The sequence below is a fragment of the Mesoplodon bidens genome (genome assembly GCF_964165515.1).
Source record: "Mesoplodon bidens genome assembly, chromosome: 14".
Taxonomy (NCBI): Eukaryota; Metazoa; Chordata; class Mammalia; order Artiodactyla; family Ziphiidae; genus Mesoplodon; species Mesoplodon bidens.
This window is the reverse complement of record NC_138170.1, coordinates 19,337,612-19,359,415: the sequence shown is the minus strand read 5'-3', so window position 1 is coordinate 19,359,415 and position 21,804 is coordinate 19,337,612. Positions and strand designations below refer to the sequence as shown.

Here is a 21,804-nt window from a genome sequence, read left to right as displayed (position 1 = left end):
AAGGACTATTTTTTGCTACTAAATTTTGCCAACAATCTGCTCAGCATTCTAGCAGATGTTTCTGTTTTCAAACCTCTGGGAACTTGGCTGTATCTGTTTTCCTTCCCCATGTTAAAAATAAAAGAAATGGCCCAAATGTGGCCCTAATACCCCAGAGAAGCTTTTCCCACCCACCAACCTTAACCTCCCTACTCAGGTGACCTCTGTGATCCCTTCTCAAATCTTTTCTTTGCCATTAGAGAAGATGTTTCCAATTATGGTCCATTATATTGTCAAGGATGACATCACTCAGATGTGTTGTTTTTTTTTTATTTTAAAGAAAATGCTACTGATTCTTAGTTACTTGGGACCCATCTGCAACAGCCTCAGCCAGCTCATCTGCTGGCCCTTCTGAACCCATGGTGTCACATGAATGCAATGTGCTTAAATTAAGATCGATTCTCCAAACACAACAATTCCTTTTAAATGGTGGGCTGGAGAGACAGGGGGATCCTTGTTTTTTATCTAACGATTTCTTTAAAAACACTTGTGACCCAAGCTTACCTCAGTAACATCCATAACTTTGATGGCTGCCAGCTGACCTGTTTTAACATGTCGACCCTGAAAAACAGAAAAAAGAAAGAGAATGGGCACGGCTGTTCTGCACAGTCATTAGTACAGAATGGCTGAAGTTTCGGCAAGTCACCTCTTCTGTACTTTTTCCCCAAAAGTGATGATGAAAGAGTCCTATGCTCTCCAATAGAACAGTATGGTTCTGCTGGTTTGTTAGACTCGTGAACCACACGTAATAAACCAAACAATTAGTAGAACAAAGGAGTTTTGATAAAGAATCAATTCCCTCTTTCTTTCCCGGGCTTCATTTACATATCATTACTTCTCAATCTGAACAACTTAAATAATGTTTTCTTCCATACATCAGGTTGATCAGCCTTCCCTTCTCAACATTTCACATGAAGGAAATGACCAAAAAAGTCTGGATATTATTTATTGTCAAAAATGTGTAACAGTCATTTTCCGCTTATATACCCCCAATACCCATTACTTGATTTTACAAGAGTTATACTGAGAGTCTTCTTCGAAGCTTTCCTGTGATCCCAATGCAGGGAGGCTGGAGCGTAACTACTCGGAATAAAGGGGGTACACAAAGAGATGGGGGGCACAGAGAGAGCGCGGTCTTACAGATGCGTCGTAATTCCCAGTCTAGAACCTAAACGTCTGTTATCCATTTATATCACGAGCATTTCCAACAAGCTTGACGCAGCTCTCCTGTCCCCTCCCCCAGAAGAGAAGCGAGGGACTTAATCCCTACCCATCTTGCAAAGCTCTGCTGGGCATCTCTCAGGAGAGCAACAAAGAGCTACCCTGCCGTCGTGAGCACCGGCTCCTCAAGGGCTTTGTGGAACATGCTCCTGCAGCGGCAAACGTGAAACAGAAGGCACGTCCCCACAGTGTCCAAGAGCCGGCCTCGCTTGTGGCCTCGTGATGGGAAGAGCTGTGAACTTTAGAACCTGAAACCTGAGGAAAGCTCTCCACTTATTCTGGAGAGCTTGGGCAGGGACTCAAATTACAACTTGGACAAAACAGTTCCATGAAAATGACACTGAATTACAACTCTCTCTCAACTCTCTGCGGTCACAGCGGGATGGGGTCCAGCGCCGGCCCAGGAGCTCACCAAGCAGGGTTGGGCGACAGCCTAGACAGGGGAGGGCAGGACAAACAAAGCCCACAGGCCTGGAACCTCGTTCCAGCATCGCCCACCTGCAGAGCCCCCGTCCTCGGGCTCAGAAGGGTGGCCCCATCCTGTCATCCACAGTCAGACATCTGAAGATCTGCCTCTGCAGCAGGCGGTGCGGGGTCCCACGCGGGCCAGTCCCAGGAGCCCCAATGCCAGTCCCCAAATGCCCTTCCAGACACCCGGCCTCCCCAGGCCCACTGGCCCTCGTGCCCACATCACACTCCCCTGCATCCCCAGAGCCCAGGGCACAGCCTGCACTGCAGCTCTGTTCACAGCTGGGTGACTCACAATCCTGAAAGGAACGTCACCCTGTCTGTCGGTCCCCACTCAGCACATGACGTGGCCCGAGGGGCCATCTGGCACGGGGAACAGCCCCACCATGGAGACAGCAGGGGGGAGGCCAACCCTGTGTCAGGAAATAGCCATCTGCTCACGGCACCCGGGCCCACATGTCCAACTCGAACGGCCACGGTTTACTTACTCCCTGTCCGTCTAACAGGCAGCGTCCGTGGACGTGTCCACCTCTGACTCGCTCGTTTCAAGTTTCCACCTGGGGGTTCCAGGCTCTGGAAGCTCACCCTCCTGAGTGTGGTACCCACAGCTGTGCTCACACAGACACGGAGCCGATGACCCTCTGCAGCTGCAGGACAGAGCTCCCGGCCCGGCTCGGGAACCACGGCTGTGCCCACCCGGCATCTCCTCCACTCGGGGACCTTCGTCCCCTGTCGGTGGGGTGACAGCGCTGTCCACGTCACAGGGGCGTCGGTAAGAACAACCGAGGGGCAAAGGACAGCACATGGCACAGGGTCAAGTGCAATCCTGGTGATAAAATACGGCTGCACCTTGTTTCCCTCCATCGATGACAGGAGATGGATTTATTAGCACAGACTCAAGCAACCAGGTGACTATGACAGGCAACACAGTCCTGAAGCCAAGGTATAGCTTCCGAGAATCCAAGAAGAAAGAGGAGAACTTAAGAGGACAAAGTAACCCTTCAGGCCTTTCCACGTAAGGGACACGAAGACCAGCTCCTTCACCCCTGGTCAGCCCTCACATCTGAAAACAAATGCCCGTTACTCTTCCTGCAGTGGGGTCGTGTCCAAATTACCGCAGCAGACTTCTCGCGGAGGGAACCAAGAGATGAGAGGGAATGTCCAGAGAGTTGTCCAGCTTCCCCGCTTTTCAAGAGGGCAGGTGGTGAGACAGAAATGTGCCGGTGAGACGGGGAGGATGGAGGGCCTTCTGAGCACCTGACCCTCAGGAAACCCACAGGCCGACAGAAAACCCTCCCCGGATGTTTCTAAATTAGAGGCATCTTCCTTTTCTCCCTCAACGCCTGAACACAAAGCCACCGTGTATCCTTTCAGCCTCAGCAGTGTGATGCTGGTGTGAAAGCTGAGGGTCGTGGGTTCACTCTATTTGTTCACACGTAGACTGAGACTCCCTCACTGAGGGAGGTTGGAATTAGGATCTAACAACAAGTCATCATTTCTGTGTTGAAGGACAGCCCACGCAAAGGCAGTAGCCTTCACTAACACACACCAGGCCTTTCAGAATTAGGGCCATTTGAGTTGAAATTTAAATCAGGAAACCAAGAATTCTCCTTCCCTCCCAAGAATCAAGACAACATGCTGGAAGAAACGAATCTGGGATGGGCGGCCTTGGACTCTCATTCCTCCGCCACCTCAACTGCTGTAATTTCCTTGGAAAAGCTGCTTAACTTCTACAAGCTTCCTAAGGTCCCTGTGGGATCCAGTGTGCTAAGACACCTAAAGCCCCTTCTAGAATAAGGCAGGCTATAAATAAAGCGCACGGCGTCACCACCCAGGCATCACCCCTGGCACCCAGGGGACGGTCTTCCTCTCCCCACGACCGGAGAGCCATGCCGAGTCCCTGACCCTGCTCCCTAGCTCCACCTGCAATCATCTCAAACCCAGTCAGTGGCGGCCCATTTCTATTTTCAAAAGGCTGGCCAATACAGTGGGGTGCTAAAATAATGTACTTCTCTAATTGTTTTTTTTTTTTAAAGAAGAAGAAAAAAAACAAAACCTCCAAATGTGAAACTAACAGAAGTCATAACCTATGCGCTGAGTTGGGCCATCTCTGTGTCAAGGAACCAAAAGGGGCAACAAAATAGCCTGAGGAGGAAAGCTCCAGCCGAATGCACCGAGTGTTAATATGTGTGTGATCATGTGCAAAGGAACAAACTTCGTGGCACCTGATTCCTTTCTGGTCTTTAAATGAGGAAAATGCATATTTCTCTTTTTAAAAGGAAAACTCAAACTACCCTCAGCAGGCGTCCAAGCTGAGGAAAATGCCCTAATTGTCAACTCTCCTGCACGTTTCTGAGTCGAAATTGCCACCTTGCATTTGCAAATACGTATTGCATTTATGACACAAGTTCCAAGAAGGAAAAGAAAGGAAAACACACACCACCACATGGTTTTAAGATGCGGGCACTGGGGCTTCCCTGGTGGCGCAGTGGTTGAGAGTCCGCCTGCCGATGCAGGGGACACAGGTTCGTGCCCCAGTCTGGAAGGATCCCACATGCCGCGGAGCGGCTGGGCCCGTGAGCCATGGCCGCTGAGCCTGCGCGTCCGGAGCCTGTGCTCAGCAACGGGACAGGCCACAACAGAGAGAGGCCCACGTACTGCAAAAAAATAAAAAAAGAGGCGGGCACTGTGGCAGCCTGTCTGTCTGCCTCTAATGAAGTCTGTCTGCAAGCCACAGAGAGGAGCCAACGGCAGAAGGAACAGCATTCAAGGGAAGCTTTTAAATCCCAAGAGAGATGGTGAGGTTCCTATCTTCCTAATTTTCCACTATCGCCAAGTACTAGGAAGCTACCTCACACTGCATAATCTTTACCTAGAACCCCAAGTATGCTTGGGGTAAGTATGCTCGCTGGGATGGTGCTCGTGATTGTGTGAAATGACTGAACACAACTTCTATGTTTACGTTTTCACGCAGAAGCAAGAAGTCTAAAACTTAATGTACCCTTTCTGTACTCTTGCATTATTTCAGTGATATTTATGTTACTTCCTTTAGGCATCCAGAGCCCTCCTATCCCTGACCCAGAGAAACAAGAAACGAACTAGTAAACCTTTTTTATCTTAACTCTTCCAATTAGCAAGACAAAGCATTTAAGCCCTTTATCTCTGTGACTGAAATTGTGAACTCCTTAAAAAATTTTTTTTCCAGAAAACAACTGAGAAGGGAGAAATCTTTTGCGAAGAAGAGTTCAGTGGCACATTCTTACTGCCCCTAAAACTTAAAATATGCCTAATATTGGCCCTGAAAGAAAAACTATTTTTGATATTTTGTAGTGCATAAAAGTCTAGGTTAGGGTAACTGAAAATCAGACCCAGCAGTTCTCAATTATCATGGTGTCTAATTGGTTTGCAAATATTAATTTCATTTTTTCTGGTCAGGGATCATGATTCATCTTTTCTTACTACAGTTCTTGGAACTTCCTCTGTTCCACAAATATTTACTGAATAACTGTTATGTTGCAAGCACTTTGCTGGACCGAAAAAAACCCAGTATGCTCACTGGGAGGAAACATTCCGGGGTCTCATCCACAAGAGGAAACTCAGGCAGCAAAGTCAGGGAAGGGGATCTCTTGAGTCTGTGACACTATGAGCAGCAGGGAAACACACCTTAGGGATGACAGGTATCTTCTTGCCTCCACAAGCCTGAACTTGTGTGTGTGCACCCACAGCCTGAACTCCAGCAAGGACACCTGGAGACAGGCCGTGAGGACAGGACACGGGGCACCAGGATGTCCCCACTCTTGGGACATTTAGTGAACAAAGAGCTTTGTGTGTGTTATCCTTTACTCCTCACACAACCCAGCATGGGTACCGTTATCCCCATTTTACAGATGGAAAAAGTGAGGCTTGGAGAGGATTAAGTTAACCGGCTCAGGACTCACACGCAGACCTGTTCCCTACACCAGGCTGTGGACCTTCAGAGAGAAAGGACCGCAAGTATCCTATTGAACCAACTTCCAGAGGGGATGCCAAGGCTAGTGTTCTACAGCTTAAGTACCTTAAGTGATTATAATCAAACATGGCAATGCAGTAGCCAATAATAAAAACTGCTTTTCAATCCCTGGCCTTTCTCGCTCATGAGAAATCAGCAAAAGTCAATGAAAGAACATCCCGAAGGAATTCTCTTGGGAATCTGAAGGTATGTGAGTACAGTATTGGAGATCAGAATGCTTTTGCTTTCTGCTGAGTTTAATCTGAAAGAAAACTTTTCAGATTAGCTGCCTGAAATTGGCTTTCTATTTGCTTAAGAGCAAAGCCCATCAACGCCAACCTCAGTAAGCAGAGGGCGGGCTGCACTTCACCAGTGGCCGGGACACGCCCTGCACGGTGAAGAGACAGCCCACCACCCCTGCCTCAGGGAGCTGGTGGCTGAAGGCTGCAAAACCGTCCACGAGAAGGAGCGGTACATGGTGACAGAAAAAACCACTACTCTGCAGCAGCAACACTCAGGAAACAGGACAGGGTGAAGCCAAGGGCTCTGGGTGACACGAAGTGCCTTTAAAGGTAGAGTCAGGGACTTCCCTGGTGGTCCAGTGGCTAAAACTCCACGCTCCCAATGCAGGGGGCCCGGGTTCAATCCCTGGTCAGGGAACTAGATCCCACATGCCGCAAGTAAAGATCCTGCATGCCGCAACTAAGACCAGGCGCAGCCAAATAAATAAATACTAAAAAAAAAAAAAAAAAAAAAAAAAAAGGTAGAGTCAGAAAGACATCACTGTGAGGGCCACAGGGGGTCTGCAAGGACTGCCTGGTAGCCCCAGAGATTTCAGGGGGCAGGAGCTGGACCCCCTGAGATCTGAACTGGAAAGCATCCTTACCAAATCCCAGAAAGGGACACGTGTGCAGGCGTCGCCACGCTAGGGGAAGGGGGGAACCCAGTGATTCAGACCCAAACGTGAGACTTCTGTAAGTAGAGTGCAGGAATCCATGACTTTTTAATCCCATCTCTAGTGATTCTTATGTATTCCGAAGTTTGCAAATCACTTCTCCGCGCTTATATGATGAGAAAGCCCAAATTCAAGTTCTCATATCCTTTCTGGACTACATAGTATTTGTTACCATCAAGATATGCACAGGCTGGGCTTCCCTGGTGGCGCAGTGGTTGAGAGTCCGCCTGCCGATGCAGGGGACACGGGTTCGTGCCCCGGTCTGGGAGGATCCCACATGCCGCGGAGCGGCTGGGCCCGTGAACCATGGCCGCTGAGCCTGCGCGTCCGGAGCCTGTGCTCCACAACGGGAGAGGCCACAACAGTGAGAGGCCCGCGTACCGCAAAAAAACAAACAAAAAAAAGATATGCACTCACTGTCTTAGCTGAGGTTTTGGTGTGAGAAGGTCAGACTCGTAGCAAACATGTTCCAACAAATGTCAATTGTGTGTGTCACAAAAACATATAACTATGTTCTGAAATGTCCAAAAGCTCAAAGAACAGGCAAGCCTAGTTCATCAAAATGGTTGGTTTTACAGATGAGAAAGTAAACCCAGAGAGCTAAAAGGGGACCATTTAGTGGTTCAGCCAAACCTGGCCTGTCAGTTCTCTCCCCAGATGTCTCACTCACATCACTGACAGTTTAACTTAAAAATTCCAGGGCTTCCCTGGTGGCGCAGTGGTTGAGAGTCCGCCTGCCGATGCGGGGACACGGGTTCGTGCCCCGGTCCGGGAAGATCCCACATGCTGCGGAGCGGCTGGGCCCGTGAGCCACAACTACTGAGGCTGCGCGTCTGGAGCCTGTGCTCCGCGACAAGAGAGGCCACAACAGTGAGAGGCCCGCGTACAGCGATTAAAAAAAAAAAAAAAAAATCCAGTGGGCAAGGGAGATGACAGGCCACAAAAGATGTTTAGGGCAGTGGAAATGCTCCATACAATAGTATAATGATGGATTTATGTCATCATATATTGTCCAAACTCACAGAGTGTACAGCACCGAGAGTGAACTCCAATGTAAAGCGAATGATTACGATTGCCAACGCAGGTTCATCAGTTTTAACACCTGTACCATTTGGGGGGGAGGGGTGCTAATAATGGGGGAGGGTTACGCAAATATGGGAACTGGGCTGTATAGGAAATCTCTGTACCTTCCTCTCAATTTTGCTGTGAACCTAAAACTGCTCTTTACAAATTAAGTCTTTTAAAAAATGTTTTAATTCCAATTATAATTCCCCCTTTTACGTCCTTGTTTTAAAGGGCAAACGTGAAACCGGCCTGACCATGTGAGGGACAGCATGAGCTCAGCACCAGGCGATGCACTGACCACTTTCTAAGGTTCCACGTCCATCCACCCCAAAGGCAAAGACCAGCTTATCTGGTTCTGCACGGTAAATCCCAAGACCACAGACCCCACTCATGAGTGTTCTTTTCCAGGAAGTGTCCTCAAAAAAATCCAAAATGTAACCAGAGGGAGAGGGTGTGTTACCCAGACAGCACCCCATGAGCCATGTAAGATAAGGAGCCAGGTAATTAACCTGGGAGAGAGACAGCTTAGAGCACTTCCGGAAGGAACTCAGTCTCCTAACCACCTCCTGACACCAGAGTAGGATTAAGGGCGACAGGATACCAGTGACACACACTTTCTGATCACACTCCTCCTCCAAAGCCCAGACCCAGTGTGAGGCAGGCACTTTATCCTTGTAACTACTATTTATTATTATAATCAAGATCTGTTCACCTGCTTCTCCCTCCGTTCCACGTTCCGGGCTGTGGATGAGCAGGAAGAGAGAGAAAGCACAGGAACATGTAAGTGTTATGAGATCAAGACTCGTGATTTAGTCAGAGAACCACGCTTCTATTCCCTGAAGTGTTTAAAACTAAGACCTCCATGTAGAATTCTGCCTTTCTTAGGTTGGAGCTGCCTCACCCTACACCAACACTCCCTTGAAAGGAATTTATGCCTCAGTAGCAGAGAATGTGCAGACTTTTAACTTCTGCGAAGTATGAAACAGCCAAAAACCAATAGCAGGGTTAAGACCCCCCACTACCCAGCGCCCACCCCCAATGAACGAGTCTTTTTTGTTGCACAGCTGAGTTAGCAGGTAGTAAAAGTGAAATAATTTATGCAACACATCTTTTTTTTTCTTTAAGAGACCAATCTGGATGGAAATCTTTCTAAAGCCTGCAATCTTGAGGACACTGAAGATGCTTTTCCTAATGGCTCAGGGAAAACATTATGAGCATCAATTACCATCCTGTCCTTGCACTTAAGTGACAGCCACAGGGAATATTACATCAGGCAGCAACATTCTGACTCCAACGAAGAAAGCGCCCAGTCATCTGGGCTCTGCATGCCTGTTCTGTCACTTTCGGTTGTGTTCTAGAACAGATATGGGGGCGGGGGTGGGGGAGGATGACCAGACAACAAGCTAAGTTCCAGTTAGGTGAGCGATCACTGCAGCAAACACCCCCTCCTGTTGCAAAGTGGAGACAACCTGGATGGGCGCGTGAATGAAAGGGCCCGAGGAAGAGGCACTACCGTGAGCTCTTAGGAGTGATTCCCTCAAAGTGGGTGCATGCGCGCGCGTGTGCGTGTTCGTATGTGTGTGTGTGTGCACGCGTGTGCACGTGCCTGGGCAGTGGGTGGGCAGCTGCTTTATAAAGACACCTGGTGCAGCTGCATTAAAAAAGACGGTGCCCCTTCCAAGGAGGGAGCAGCCCTGCGGTGCAGCACAGATGCGAGCCAGTGTCTGGGCTATGGCGTCAAGTGTGAGGAATTACGCTGTAAGAGGGAGACCAGCAAATTAAAAAGCACCAATAGTAAAGGGCCCACAAACACAAGGAAGGACAAAAACTCAGCATATCCATTCTCACATTGATAGTAAAAGAAAAGGCATTGGCAAGTCTTCATATCAAAGCATCAAAAACAATGGAGATCTTGGATTCTGCAAGCGTCTATATTAACATTTATTACACACTTGCAATTGCCTTTTCCTCTACTCACCAGAAAAACCCAACTGACTTCAGATTGAGCAATTTTAGTTTAAAATAACAAAAGAAGGTTTAACAGCGGGGGGGAAAAAAACCTCCAAACCCTTTACCAGAGGTAAACCTATGTATGAAGCTATTCTTCTACCTTAGCCACTGAGAGATAAGGCACCACATTCCACAGCTGAGCAGTCAAATCTGGCAACGCTAGACCTGAAACCAAAAATGTGATGCGGACAAGATAAATTCAAATACTGTCCTCCTGAAGGTGATGTGATTCCGCACTGGATAAAAGAAAACTGACCAAGGGAGACACACACACGACCCACGAAACACACACTACCTACTTACGGGCTCCCACGGCAAGAGCTGCACATAAAATACATTCTTTTCATATTTGCTGACTATCTGAACCCACTAAAAATAATGAGTCCACCTTTTTCTTTTCTATGTTATCAATATTTTTATGATTAAAACTTCCGTTAATACTTTTCAAGGAGAAAAATAAGAAACTATTTTTTTCATTAGTTCCTTTGTATCACATATTAAGATGTGTAAATACTGCATAATGGTGCCCAAAGCAGGCATGGGAGTCAGGAGCCCAGGAGGGAAGCCCCACTCACTCCAGCGCACACCAAGGGTGACCTTGGGCCAGTTCCTCAACCTTTTCTGGACACCGCTGTCTTCCTCTGTAAAACGAGGGTAAAGGGCTTCCCTGGTGGCACAGTGGTTGAGAGTCCGCCTGCCGATGCAGGGGACACAGGTTTGTGCCCCGGTCCAGGAAGATCCCACATCCCGCGGAGCGGCTGGGCCCGTGAGCCATGGCCGCTGAGCCTGCGCGTCCGGAGCCTGTGCTCCGCAACGGGGGAGGCCACGGCAGTGAGAGGCCCGCGTACTGCAAAAAAAAAAAAAAAAAAAAAAAAACAAAAACGGGGGTAAAAACAACTTTCTGCAGTAGGACCTGTTAACTATAAAAAATGAACACCTGGTAGCAGGCCTGGTCCTGGTGGACAGCACCGTGACTGGAGTGGAGGGACTGCAGTGGGACCACAGAAGGGACCAGCATCACCTGTCACAGCATCTGAGAGACCAGCTTTAAAAGCAGGAGAGTCCTCTAAAGAACCACAGGTCGCTAGATGTTTCCCTCCAATGTGAGATACCTTCTAGGGGGGAAAAGATAAATCTAGTTATACAGACTCTACAACAAAATACTAAATGTGTTTATTCGTTCAGACTTGAAACAAAATATATAACCAGAATTTTTCTCTTGAGACCCATACAAATTAATAGCACTTGGTATATAAGTATATCAAGTATGTATACACATATAAAACTAGATATTGATATATTGGATATTGATATATTTTCTTATTCACTTCAAGTCACATACCACGTCCCATTACTTTAGTTATTGCAAGAGTAACGATCCATGTTTATCTATAATATAATTCTCAGTCTGAACTCCTCTCTCTTCAGCCTTCCCTCGGCAACAGGCAGGGTGACCACAGTCCCCTATTTCAAACTAGGGAATCCTGTCTTTACTTTTTTATATAGTTTTAATTCTTGAATTGCTCAAATGAGGAGGTAAGAATCAGGGAAAGGAGCTGGGCCACGCGTCTGACCAGCTGGGGAAGCACGTGTTACAGCAAAACATAACCAACGGGGGCTGAACGGCCCCAACCAGGGTGAGGTCAGAGCAGACCCAGCGCCAGGGTTCCAGGAGGAAGCACACACAAGACGGTGAACTTTTAATGAGAAGTCTGCTCATCACAGCGGCTGGCCATGGACCCAGGACAAAAGAGGAGGCACAGAATTCTGTGTACCACCTTCCTCCTCTTCCCAGGGCTACTCCCCTCCCGCTTCCAGAAGTTTTCCTATGTCTCTCCCAGTGACTTCACAATACACTCAGTGTTTAGAATTATACCCACAGAGTAATTTCAATACTGAAATATCCCTTTAAGCATCCTTAAGGCACTCAAACTGAGCTCTTCTCATTGGCTTAGAGTAAAAGGTTAAAAGTTTCAGACACAAGTCAAAAGGCAAGAGGTTAAGGCTCCTGTTCCATTCTGGGCTCCTGATCCACCCACGGTCCTTCCTAGTCATCACCAACCCAACCTTCAATTAAGGTTTTCAAATTGTTCCTTACTTTTTCTCAGCCCTTCAAGAAGCTGACTCTAAAATAACACTGCCCTTGAATCTGGATATATTTCCAGTATTTATATAAAGTCAGACTATATGCAGCTTTGTGTCTCACTGAACAATTTCTAAATACAAGAATAACCTGGTTTCTGAACCTAAACCACTTCCGCTGCTGTGCCTTCGGCACTGGCACAGTTAGAAGGCATAATTCCTCCCTGGCATGTGGTCTCTAAGGGCAGTGTTTGTTTTCCTTCTGGTTTTCAAAGTCTGTATACAACTTAATTTGCTTGTGCTAAAAATTCATGATATTTCATACATATTCATAACTCCACTATTCTTCCTAAAAAGAGATAAAAGGTTTGTTCTACATACAACTCCTAATCTGCCTGCGCTGAATATGCATTAGAAACTTCATTCATTATTCCTAATTCCCCTGTTCCTCCTTTAAAAAGAGGTAAAAGAGAAAACCCACCTTTAGAAAGTTTCCCTTTGAGGTTCCACTCGACAGGATCCCTCACCAGAAATGATGCCCCACGCCATCAACTCAAGCGCCACTCTTGCCTCCCTGGGATACAGAGCTCTGCCCGTGGTTCAGGCCAAGCCCACCTTCCCTTTCATCAACCCCTTGATGAGACCCCCGTGAAAGGGCCTGCTGCTCCAGAGCTGGTCCTCTCTTCAACCTATAGCCACAAGCATCCAAAATTAACCTACAGAACTGAAAGGGAATGCTGAACTGAAACTCTTCAACCCACAAATACACCAAATTTTGCTTTAGACCCATGACCTTAAAAGTAAAAAAGAAATTTTGATCACCTGAGTCAACTGCTCGCTCAGGCACTAAACAGATTTATGACCTTGAATGAGTCCCTTAACTTCCCAGAAGCACGGCCATCTCACCATGAAATGTCGATGGCTCTGAGCTGCTCCCCAGGCCGACACTATGGTTCGCCAGGCACTGGGTTACACACCAGAGACACACCATGAACCAAGCAGGTGAGGTCTGTGCCCTCATTCTAAGAGGGGACACAAGCCATACAAAAGTGAATCCGCTGATGGTTTACCAAAAAAAAGGGGGGGGGCGCTCTAGGGGAAAACCTAGCCGAGCGAGGAGAGGGCGTGCCCGGGGCAGGGGGGTGGGGGTGGGGGTGCTATTTCATAGTGGGTGGGCAGGGAGGCCTCTCCCTCCGGTACCCTGTCATTTGGTGATGAATGACTTGCCCTGCAGGACCTCAAGAGCCAGAACTAACCTACACAGAGAAAACAACCACACAGGCGTGCAGGCTGGGCCGCCAGCCCTCCCTCGACCAAGGCGGCATCCTCGGTGGCTTGCAGGCGACGTGCAGGTCCTATGCCAGCTGCCACAGTGGTGACACCCTCGGCTCCCTCTTGTCAGCAGCACACAAAGCCCCAAGGACGTCCCACAGCGTGCCTGTGAAACGGGCCCGCCCAGCACACAGGAGGGCAGGACCCTCTCCGGGCAAGCCAAGCCAGACCAGCACTGCCACTCCCCCCTGCAAAGCTGAGCCTGGGCTATGGAGAGAGGGCGGCGAGAGGCAGGACCACAGGCTCCAGCCAAAAGAAGCTTCAAGATTTCTCCACTGACCACCTGACTACACCGCTTCTCTTCAGCAAAACTCAGCCTCAAGGTTGAGGTCCGAGGCCTCTACTGGCAGAGTCTGGCTATGATTCTCCAACCAAACATTGAAAGCAAAGTCTCCCTTCTTTCTCTAAGGACGACAGTCAGAGAATCATGTTTCGGATTGAAAAATAAATCCCTAAATTTACGGTGCACATCATTGCATATTAATATTTGGTATGTGGCTGCTTGGGCCGTGAGGTTACAAAATTTAATTACTGAACAGTAACAAAAACCAATGAACACAACATGAAAAACATCCTGCGTGCTGTCTTATTATGGTTGCACTTCTACCATTTCAGATTATCCTGGCATCTTACGAAGGCAATTCTTTGGGGTTCTACAGCCAGAAACCGCTCCCCAAATGCTAACAGCAGGTTCTCCCTGATAATTCATGACTAAGGTGGACATCACATTTCTTTTAGTGGGTTTGGGGGATGGGATGGGGTTGGATATGGTTGCTTTTTGTGTTTTTTAATTGAACGGCCCAAAAGTTAAGAGGCTGCACATTTCTAAAACCCAGATTTTCAGTTTCTCTTGAAAATCAGATACGTTAAAGCTGGGTCCCGAGGCCCAGGGAGATGATGTGCAGAGCTAGGCTGGGCTGAGGCAGCCCCCTTGGGCCAGCAGCGGCTCTCCAGCCATTCCCACAGCTCCCACCCACCCGGACCCTCATGCACGTACGAGCGTGCACCACGGACCCAGTGCCCTCCGTCAGAGGCTACAGCAGCAGACCCCTGACTGACAACCGGTCACCAGGAGAGAGTTCTGTTGCTGCTGCTGCTGCATGTTTTTTGTTTTGCTTGTAATTGTACATGCTTGGGCCTCACCCACATCTATTGGATCAAAGTCCCTAAGGAGTAGGGCCTGAGCATCAGTACCTTGTAATCTCCTGTAAATAATTCAGAATCACTGCAACCATGGCCTCATGACGGCAGGAATAATGTCAGAAAGACACCAGCAGGCACCACCAAAACCCACGTTCTCAATAAAAAATTAAAAGGCCCCCCAAACACCCTCACCCTGGATCACACGCTATAATAGGTTCAGCCTCACGCTGTAGCTCATGAATGCATGGCTGTCACCTCCCGGACGTGGGAAACACACAGGTGACAGCGTGACAGCGGGGGAAGCACCAGCACCAGATACCACAAGAGAAGAGTCTGGAAGAAACACCGGCTGCTGACCACCAGGAAGCACCCGCCCCCTGTCCCCCTCTGCCGGGGCCACCACCTGATTCATCATCCCCACAGGACCCTGGAGGAGGAGCACGGCACTGCCCAGGACCGCCTCGGGCCGGCAGACGGTCTGCACACCCTCCCCGACGTACTTCAAGAAGTTTTGTTTTAAGGGGGAAAAGGAGGCACCCAGATGGTGAACTGCTAAGTCAGAGACCAGGAGCATAAACCACCCCCTGCCCGGCCCTCGCCCCGGGCCTGCACACCGCCGGCCCCAGCCAGTGGCTTTCAGTGGCCAAGGAAGCGTGGTGGGCGGTGGACACCTGTGTGATGGCTCACTCGGTGATGCACAGACATGACCTTCACGAACCACCACCTCCAACGTGGGTGCGTCCTTGAAGTCCCTCAGGCAATGTCCTCTGAGAGCTTCCCGGCAAGTCCACCATGGCTGTCCCCACCTCAACAGACCCTCCAGGGATAAACCGTGAGATACAAACCCTTCTCAGGAAATACAATTAGGGGGATGGGGGGTGGGGGTGGGGGGCCAACGAGACCATGAGCCGACCCACCGCAAGCTGCAGGGCTCTGGCCACCTGCCTCTGGGGTGGCTGGTGCAGGAAGCTCGAGGGGGAGCCTGGTGGGGGAGAGAGTCCTGTAAATCCCCAAGTGCCTACAACTCTGAACCCAAGGGAACATCACAAGGGTTCTGGTGACGTCCTGCCCATGGTCACGAGAATCAACTCACAGTGGCGCACACCAAAAGAAAACAAAAGTCAACTTTACTTTATGACAAGGTGTGAAATAAAATTTAAATACTAAAGGGAAGCAGGAAGGGTTCAAAACCCAGGGCATCTCCGGACCTTGGGCCTCTTTCCTGTTTATTCAGGGGGCCGCCCCGCAGGCAGGCTGGCAGGCTGGCAGGCGGGCAGACAGACACATCCGCCGAAGGCTTCTGCTTTGTTAGCAAAAGTCCTCACTTCCTCCCCGCTCCTGCCTCTCACTTTTCTTCCTATTCTAATGACATTGCCACACAACACAGTTACACTGCCGGGTAAAACACGGAAGCCAGGACAGGTCTAACTCCTGCCCCGGGCGCTTCCTTCGCCGCTGAGGGCCCCTTAGGGCCCAGAGATTGTGCAGCATTTAGGCCATCTGAAGTGTGCCCACTTTGTGAAAACCCAAGGCAACGAAACTGAATGGTGCCAACCAGATGCAGCGGTACCGTCCCCCTGCGGGCACCTGCACCTCCAAGGATGCTTGTGCAAAGCCCAGCTCAGGCCACGATACAGAAACACACAAACAATTCCTTACTTTGTATGAAACTGATGAAACACTGCAACACGAACGCCAGAGGCCTTCACTCACTGAGTTTTGCTCTCTGCCCTACTTTTCCCATCTCATGCGATTCCTCCAGATAGGGGGATAACTAACAAAACGCCACAGCAACTTCTCTTTCTCCTCCTCTCCTGGACAGAACAGTCTCATCTGGATCTCTAGAAAGGGAGTCACAACAACTCACAAGGAACAAAACTTGTATAGAGACAAATATTTCTACAGTTATGCCTCTTCTCAATGAGTAGGTGTATTCCCTAAAGCAGGACTTAGAAAAAATTTTTTGCAATAGTCACCAAAGTCCAAGTTTGAAGAGATTTGGGGTATGTCCTTTTTCACGTGTGTGAGCTACAACTTCACATATAGGGTTTGTTTAAAATGGGTCAGGACACCTGACTGTACGCCCTGGGGAGACAATCTGCCCTTTTAGGGGATAAAAAAAAAAAAAAACCAAACAAACAAGGAACCTGTGTGAGTGATTTTCAGGCGGCTGAGATGCTGGGTACAGATCTGTGGGGCTCTTCCCCAGTCCTCCCCGTCAGGGGCCACGCACAAGTAGAGGCCAAGGGCAGCAATGTTATTTGGACAATGTCCATTCAACACACTCTCAGCCAACAGAATTCTGAACGCTAGCAGAGTAATCGCACAGCACAAGGACGGCAGGTCTCACCACGTGAGGGAGACCCGAGCGGCCCAGAGAGAGTCCAGTAACCCCTCATGGCCCGCAGCGTCGGGACCACCGGCAATCAGATTCCCAAACCATCAACCAATCACAAGGCATCCAGACATCGTGCTTCACTCTTAGGCCTCTAGTAGATGATGGAGGGGTTCTGCTTCTAGTTAAAGGCTGACAGTGCGCTGGACAATTGGACATCTTCTCACTGCAGTTTCCAAGTCTTCAGGCAACGATGCCCACCCTGGAGCCCCCTGCATCAGACCATCGTGTGACCCAGGGTCTGGCCTCATTTACTGGGGCCCCGGCAGGGCAACACTGCTCGTCTGCCGTGTGCACGGCCTCCGTGCAGTTCCGGATACAGTGGGAGGAGTGAAGTTCAGCCATAGTGGGGGGCGCCGGGAGCCACGCTCGATGGGGAAAGGCTCCCCTCCTTTCGAGCAGGTACTCAGAGGAGCCTGAGCAGAGGACGCCTCGAAAGGGGACCGGACGAAGGGGCGGGGCCCACAGGCTTCAGGAAGACGGGGGCCTGAGTGTAAGGGATACAGCGAAGGGGCCGGGACTCTCTAGGATGGCCAGGCCATCCTCTCGTCCCACTGCAGCCCCCGCTCTAGGAAGAGTTCTCCCCACAAGTGAATCATGACCTCGGGAAGGTGCAGCAAGGTCTGCTCTGGCTCCGTCCCCTGCGCTGCTCCCTCCATGAAGCACCAGCATCTCCTCCCTGGCGGGGAGAGGGGTTACCTGTGCCACCTCCACCTGGGATCCTGCCACCATTTGGCAGGACCTGATGACAGCTGTCTGCTCTGGGTCCTGTGGCTGGCTGCCAGGCAATGCTGGGAACCCCAGCTTGGGGCCCTTAGTCGCATCCATGGAGACTGGGCCAGGAGGACAACGGGGGCGTGAAGACCCACCCTCCACTTAGAAATGAGGCCGGAGAGAAGACGAGCGGTTGCTACTAACCGAATTAAATCTGCATGACCACTGAGTTTTACAGTATAATATTGTTATTCTACAAAAATTGCAACAAAAATATAATGTTTTGGGCTTCCCTGGTGGCGCAGTGGTTGAGAGTCCCCCTGCCGATGCAGGGGACACGGGTTCGTGCCCCGGTCCGGGAGGATCCCCGTGAGCCATGGCCGCTGGGCCTGCGCGTCCGGAGCCTGTGCTCTGCGGTGGAAGAGGCCACAACAGAAGAGGCCACGACAGTGAGAGGCCCGCGTAACGCAAAAAAATACACACACACACATATGTAATGTTTTGTGTAATGTAGACCAAAAGCATGTTTTTAAAAGATCCCCTTTGAGGGCTCCAACTACACTGTGTTAACATGTTGTTAACAGGAAATAAACTACCAACAACTTTCTAAAGAACAGAACTTGTTTATTGAAGGGGGAATATGATAAATCAACAGTAACCAAGAGATGTGAATAAAGCTAGCTCATCCTCTTAGGAAATTTTTTTACAAATATAATTCTGCTTATAAAAACTTAATAAGGGCCTCCCTGGTGGCGCAGTGGTTGAGAGTCCGCCTGCGGATGCAGGGGATACGGGTTCGTGCCCCGGTCTGGGAGGATCCCATATGCCGCGGAGCAGCTGGGCCCGTGAGCCATGGCCGCTGGGCCTGCATGTCCGGAGCCTGTGCTCCGCAACGGGAGAGGCCACAACAGTGAGAGGCCCGCATACCGCAAAAAGAAAAAAAAAAAAAAAAAAAAAAAAAAACTTAATAAGAGCCAGAGAACTATCTCACTGACATCAATTAGCTGTTACAGTTGTCAGTCACCCCCTATTTCCTTCAGATATTCTTTTAAATGTACAACCCCCAACAAATGGCTCAAAATCATGACTCAAAATCTCAAGACATTTCTGGATGAGCATCACAATACCACAATCTTATTATATCATTAATATGCAAACATGAGAACTCAATTCATTTCTAATATAATGCAAAGTACACACCACAAAAACCCTACTCCCATTAACTTACCCTTATTTCTTCTCAAAATTCCATCCACCATGACGATCCTTCCCTCCATTTAAGAACAAACTCATATGTCTGGAAGCAGAGGGCAGGGACCTTACCCTGCTGGCTTTTCACTATTACAACTCTAGCGCCTAGCTGATGGTACATATTTGTTACGAGGAGCTGAAACTCACTCTACTTTTTTGTTTAAATGATCACACGAGAACAAATGAGACTAAATTCATCAAGCAGTTTAAAAATTTCCCAGTAAAGCAGCTGCATAGCACAGGGAGATCAGCTCGGCGCTTTGTGTCCACCACCTAGAGGGGTGGGATAGGGAGGGTGGGAGGGAGATGCAAGAGGGAGGGAATATGGGGATGTATGTATATGTAAAGCTGATTCACTTTGTTATACAGCAGAAACTACCACACCACTGTAAAGCAATTATACTCCAATAAAGATGTTAAAAAAATTTCCCAGTAGAAAGAAAAAAGCCTGAGAAAAGAATCTGAAAAAGAATGAATATATGTATATGTATAACTGAATCACTTTGCTGTACACCTGAAACATTGTAAACCAACTATACTGCAATAAAAAAAATTTTTTTTAAGGAAAAGGAAAAAACCAAGTCAAATAACACCACTTAAGATTCAGTGAATTACAGTTATTTCCAAGAAGCCATGTAGCAAACATAGGCACAAGATTTTGGCAAAAGCAAAAAGCAAAGATGTTCCTTTTCATCTAAAATTACAAAACTAGCACATAATAAATAAAATTCCAGCTTCTTCTCCTTTTAGCTTTCTAACCAAACACCACCACAGTTTTAAATTGGAAGGGTCTGGACAGGCTGACACCAGCTGTGGCACTGGCGCCCTGTGCCTCCCGAGAAGGGAGCTTTTCTCACCACAGAGCAGACAGACAAAAGGCTTCTGTGCCTTCTGCTGAGAAGCAGCAACGCGGACAGGCCGGGAGAGGGCGTCTTGTGTCACACACTCAACCGAGCCGCTCCTAAAACCCTCAGTTGAGACTGCCACTGGCCGCAAACACCTCTTCCACCCACCCTCACCTCCTCCACCAGGGAAGACACACACAGGGTCTGGGGAGCGGGGGACAGAGGCGTTGCCACATTATCTCTAGACACACGCAGACAAAAGTGGGCTGTGTGGTTTGTGCAGACACTAACGCTAAGGAAAAGCAGGCAATGTCTAAAATGGGGCCTTTAACCAGAAGCACCAAGGCTAAGCCAAAACCTGGCCACTGAACGCGGCGGGTCACAACACAAGCACAAATTTGGCTCCTTGAGAAGCTAACTTTGTCTTTTCTAATCCAACACTTTATCCTTTGTAAAAGCAGTTTCAACTCTTAAAAGGAAAGCAGCCTGTATTAAATGTTCTCTACCTCCTAAGCCCACTGGTCAGTTACAGAGGAAACAAGTCGAAATCTTACTGCAAAGGAGAACGTGTACCCCCTAACTGGATGTGGAAACACAAAGTCACTTTAGTGCCCCCAAATCGTTATGATATTAAAATATTACTGTGATTATGATGCAAGATAATCATATACTTAGAAAGGCAGCTTAAGTAATTGCAGTAATAAGCCACGTGTAAAGAGAAAACATACAAATAAGTAACAATTAAGAAAAAAAGAAAGAAAATCTGTGTTTCAGTTAGCTACTCCAAAACTGTCTGAAAGCCAATCTTTTATTGGAACAACAGTACTGCTTCCTAGTAAGGCACCAAATCCAAAAGCCAGTTTTATTTGTGGGAAAGTAAGAAAAAGGAAAAGATGGGGCTTCCCTGGTGGCGCAGTGGTTGAGAGTCCGCCTGCCGATGCAGGGGACACGGGTTCGTGCCCCGGTCCGGGAAGATCCCACATGCCGCGGAGTGGCTGGGCCCGTGAGCCATGGCCGCTGAGCCTGCGCGTCCGGAGCCTGTGCTCCGCAACGGGAGAGGCCACGACGGTGAGAGGCCCTCATACCGCAAAAAAAAAAAAAAAAAAAAAAAAAAAAAAAAGGAAAAAAGGAAAAGAAACATAACAGGTCTGAGGACAAGCGACAGAATATTACAGCTCATTCTAGCCCAGTTATCAGTAAGCCAAGCTGTCACGGCAATTATTAAAGCACATTTCCTGTCACCCACCCCGCATACAGTGAGTGTCACTTAAAGGGGACATCTCTGTCTAGGAGACCCGTCTGGAGCCACAGCCCAAGAACTCTGGTTTGGATAAAAACAGGCAGAAGCATCTCCAAAGGTGAGACGTTTGTTCCCACCAAATGCTCAGTATTGGTGTGCTTTCCTGGGGTCTGAGAGTTCAAGGACAAGGCCAAGATGGAGACAACAGATTTCAGCACAACCAAAGCCAAAGATATGCCAACACCGGCTGCCACGAGGAGAACCTTCCTGAACTCCAAACTGAAGAGCTTCTGAAAAGCCTTACTTGTGGGAGAAGAGAGAAGCTCTTTACAATTAAATTGTTTTTAATTTCTAATAAAAACCAGGTTAAATTACAGGACCTCTCCAACCAACCTCCAGTGAGGGTTCACGTTTGCTGTTGGTTTACTCTTCCTGAAGGAGAGTCTCAAACACGTCCCTGAGGTTTTCCTCACCAGATGGGGCCCCCTGCCCATGGTCCCACCCAGCCATCCCCTGTGACTGACCATCAACAAAATCTCTCCAGGGGAAAGAAGTCGCCTCAACCTCTGCAACCAGACAGTGCTTGCAAGAATTATTTCCGAGCACAGGAAACACAAAGGGAAATGAGCTTGGAGATCCTGAAGCCGGAAACAAGTTAGGAAAAAACATGCAACGTTTTAGCTTTAAGAAAACTTTAAAATGAAAAAGAAACACCCAACTCTTAGACGATAAAGCTCTAAATCTGGTCGGGGCTGGAGATCAAAGGCTTAAGATTAATCTCCTTCAAAACTACCCACTGGATTCAAATCGCTGCTTGTTTCTACTGCTGATAAGTCACTTTAGAGAGACCTGGGTGACACCACAAAGACTGAGAGCCCTCACAGCCCACCCTTAAGACGTGGGGATGCTCCCCTCACACAAAAATCAAATCAAGTTCCCCGATTCACAAACCCCTCATCCTCCTTCCCAGGACCCCTGTGCGGCCACCAGCTTCCCTGCCATCCACCACCCCGCCACTCAGAAAGAGAAGGGACGGTCAACGCCAATAACCTCAGT

The 21,804-nt window shown here is 48.8% G+C and overlaps 1 protein-coding gene across 50 annotated transcripts in view; it reads right to left on the bottom strand.

The window, feature by feature from the left end:
- MAP4K4 (mitogen-activated protein kinase kinase kinase kinase 4) overlaps positions 1–21,804 on the bottom strand; it is a 178,930-nt gene that overhangs the window by 95,451 nt on the left and 61,675 nt on the right. For all 50 annotated transcript variants that reach the window (XM_081254889.1, XM_081254922.1, XM_081254878.1 and 47 more), the window contains one exon: positions 544–600. In XM_081254889.1, the coding sequence (XP_081111015.1) occupies positions 544–600 (57 nt within the window). The remainder of the gene's footprint in view (positions 1–543; positions 601–21,804) is intronic.